This window comes from Sinocyclocheilus anshuiensis, unplaced genomic scaffold (genome assembly GCF_001515605.1).
Source record: "Sinocyclocheilus anshuiensis isolate Anshui unplaced genomic scaffold, SAMN03320099.WGS_v1.1 scaffold687, whole genome shotgun sequence".
Taxonomy (NCBI): Eukaryota; Metazoa; Chordata; class Actinopteri; order Cypriniformes; family Cyprinidae; genus Sinocyclocheilus; species Sinocyclocheilus anshuiensis.
In genome coordinates, this window is record NW_015551096.1 from 534,512 (window position 1) to 537,698 (window position 3,187).

Here is a 3,187-nt window from a genome sequence, read left to right on the forward strand (position 1 = left end):
TCCGACTCATTTGTGTCTGTTCTAATGTTTTATTTTTTTTACCTGAGATCCAGTTGATCAAAACAAATGGGAACTCCATTATAACTCTTAAAGATCAACATCTGAGCTGCAACAGGAGCATAAACGAATGCTGAAGAGTGTTATCAACATATCGCTCTCTCGCCTCAACAAACAGCCCACAGTTATGTAAAATTAACATGTTGTATTTTTATTAAATATTCTCAATTTACAAAATAAAGCATTTCACACACGGTCATCATCGTTACATTAATCTCTAGAGTTCCTGAGTTTGTTAGCATTCATACTGCACTTTCCTTCACACCAGATGCACAACACAAGCGCGTGTTCGTGAAGAGATGTTCATGAACATTCACACATGCAGCATTTTGAGTTCTTCAACAACATACAGCCAAACGTAAAGACCCAACCGAGGCACTAGTGTTGATGTGCTGGTCAAAGTTCACTCAGTATTTCTGTGATGTACCTAAACATCAGTAGAATAATACAGTACATGCAATCAGTGAACGAAAGGGTTCGGTCTGACGCCTCGCACACGTAGTGATGTCTACAACGGTTTTAAACAACATTTACACACACACACACTATGTACAGTATACACAAAATACGAATATAAATATGGCAAAAGTTAAACGCGTATAAATATATTTAAATTATAAATAGTGCTTAAGAAGCATTGCTTATCTGTTCAAGTCCAGACAAAGTCTGTAGACCTCATTGCATTTTCTGAGCTTTTGTTGTAGAGGAAAACCTGCAAAATTTGGCAGAATGCATTTGAATATAGTGGCTAAAATGTTAAAGAGTCACTCTTTCTGGTAGCTGAAGGCATTGCCAAATTAGCCAAGACAGTCTGCGGACATTAGTGGAGTCCTGGTCCTCAGAGCATTAAAAACAAGTCCTGTGTGGATCAAAGTTACGCGACTCAAACGAGCAGCCTGAAAGCAGTTTGGTCGGGCCTCTCGTGATCACGTGTGACGTACCGCTCGTAATCCGTCCACCAGAAACATCCCAAAGCCAGAGTCATTCAGCTCCAGTTTCCAGTCTAGTGTGCCGTTAAACTGGGATTTGGCAAAAAGGCGGTTTCTATTTTCCGGAAAGGTCACGACTCGCCAACACGTCTTGCTAATGGGTGTTTCTTCGCTCCATTTAGGCAGTGAGACGGTGCAGGTGAGCTCCTCGCTATTGTGCTGATTATGAAAGCTGACCGTGAATCGGCCAGATGGACATATTTCAGTGCAGGAAAAAGTGAGCTGGACGTACAGGAAGTAGCTTCCGCTCTCATTCACGTTAAGCACATTCTGTTTTTTATCATAGCTGTAGAGAGAGCCGATGGTTCGACTCTTTCCATACGCGATAGATTCCCACGCCATCACACCTGATTTGAGTTTACCTGCAGGGCGGAGACAAAGAGACACGCTCAGTCCCATGACTTTAACAGAGGAGATCAATGTGCAAAGGAATATTCCGGGTTAAATACAAGCCAACTATGCTTTTATGTTTAGACCACAAGTTTTTTTTTTGCATACTTAAAGTTCAAAATGTGAAATATATTGGCATGCAACTTACTTTCAATGGCCCTCAGGTAAGCAAAATTCTGCATCTAGAAAAAGGAAGACGGAGGACACGAGACATCAGATACAGGTTCAACAATAACAGGTTCAGAAAACAGCCCTGGTCTGATTCATTTCTCAGGAACCCATTTAGGCTCTGCAAAGTTATTGAGATGCTACATGGTTCGTTCTAGATTAAAAATAGGCCTATTCTTTGTTTCATTATAGGTCCTTCAGATTGGCGTTTTGGCTTCTTGGTTTATTAAAACACCACAACACAGAAGTTTTTTTCTATGGCATCAAGCGGTTTCGTTTATATAATTTATTTCTAAAAAAAAAAAAAAAACGTATTATTATTATAATTCTAATTCTTATTGGAACCTTTTTCTAACAGTATAGCAACCTCTCTAAAATCAAAGCTCTTATTGTCAACTGATAAAAAGTAATGTTATTAATTGATTATCATAATCATATGGTATTTGCAAATTAATTTAAATGTACTTTGAATAACACAACTGTATTGTCATGTCCAATTATAGTAATTCCATGGTGCATCTCCAAACACGAAAATACTATGGTATTATAAATAAGAACTACTTACAATATTATAATAGTAAAACATTCTATTTCTATCCATTTACAAACTCACCTTATAAGCGTTTCCGGTCTCGGGGAACGGCGCGACCAACGCGTCCGCAGATCCGTCTAAGCGTCGCGTCGTCCGCGCGTTTATCTCGTCCTCGATGTGCTTGGAGAAGTACAGCGCGCCCGCGAGCGCGACCATAAACATGAGGAAGAGTGCGATCACGGACACGGTGAGGAAGGTGTCCAGACACCGGCTACGGGAGCGCACGGCGGGCGACTGGCTCTCAACATCTGTGGACGCGGACATCTCCAGAAACGGCGTGTAAGTAAAGTGATATGTACATCCACGGCAGGTGCAGCTCTGCTCGAGGGGAGACATCATGAGCGTTATATAGACGCGCAGGAGGCGGAACTAACAGGTTTCCCTCGTCACCTCCTCCTCCGCCCACAGGAGAGCGAAAGAGAGACCCAGACGCGAAGAGGGACGTTCAGAGAAAAACCGACTAACTTTCCGCTTCTTTCGCTTCTGCGCAAACGGAGGTGGAAAGCGGGAGGAGAGTAAAGTGTGAATTTCTGTGACTGACTCCGTATTCCCCTCGTTATTTCATGGAATATCGAGCTACATTTATCCCATCACTTCAGCATTTCATATCATGGTGTTCTTTCACACAGTTTGTGTAAGACATAAGAGAGGCTTTACTCTGTTGTAAACGTTGTGTACACACCCTGTTGAAAAAAACAGCATATGCTGGTTAGGTATGTTTTGACGCTGGGATGCTGGTTTAAACTGGTCCTTTTGCTGGTTTATGCTGGTCCTTTGCTGGTCATGTGCTGGTTTATGCTGGTCCTTTTGCTGGTTTATGCTGGTCCTTTACTGGTCATGTGCTGGTTTATGCTGGTCATGTGCTGCCAAAGGACCAGCATAAACCAGCAAAATGACCAGCATAAACCAGCACATGACCAGCAAAGGACCAGCATACACCAGCAAAATGACCAGCATAAACCAGCAAAAGGACCAGCATAAACCAGCACAT

The 3,187-nt window shown here is 42.1% G+C and overlaps 1 protein-coding gene across 1 annotated transcript; it reads right to left on the reverse strand.

The window, feature by feature from the left end:
- Nucleotides 1-207: 207 nt before the first annotated feature.
- LOC107662726 (uncharacterized) lies at nt 208-2,701 on the reverse strand. The gene is made up of 3 exons (XM_016452806.1): nt 2,218-2,701; nt 1,585-1,618; nt 208-1,408 (listed from the first exon to the last, which is right to left on the reverse strand). The coding sequence occupies exons 1-3, from the start codon at nt 2,533-2,535 to the stop codon at nt 984-986; spliced, it is 777 nt and encodes a 258-aa protein (XP_016308292.1). The 5' UTR covers nt 2,536-2,701; the 3' UTR covers nt 208-983.
- Between the last annotated feature and the right edge of the window lie 486 nt (nt 2,702-3,187).

Bases quoted from the DNA above. Each gene is read 5' to 3' on its own strand.
- LOC107662726 (XM_016452806.1), bottom strand. From the start codon at position 2,535: ATGATGTCTCCCCTCGAGCAGAGCTGCACCTGCCGTGGATGTACATAT. The intron at 1,619-2,217 runs GTGAGTTTGTAA...TCCTTTTTCTAG, and splicing joins AGACCGGAAACGCTTATAAG to ATGCAGAATTTTGCTTACCT. The intron at 1,409-1,584 runs GTAAGTTGCATG...TCCGCCCTGCAG, and splicing joins TTACCTGAGGGCCATTGAAA to GTAAACTCAAATCAGGTGTG.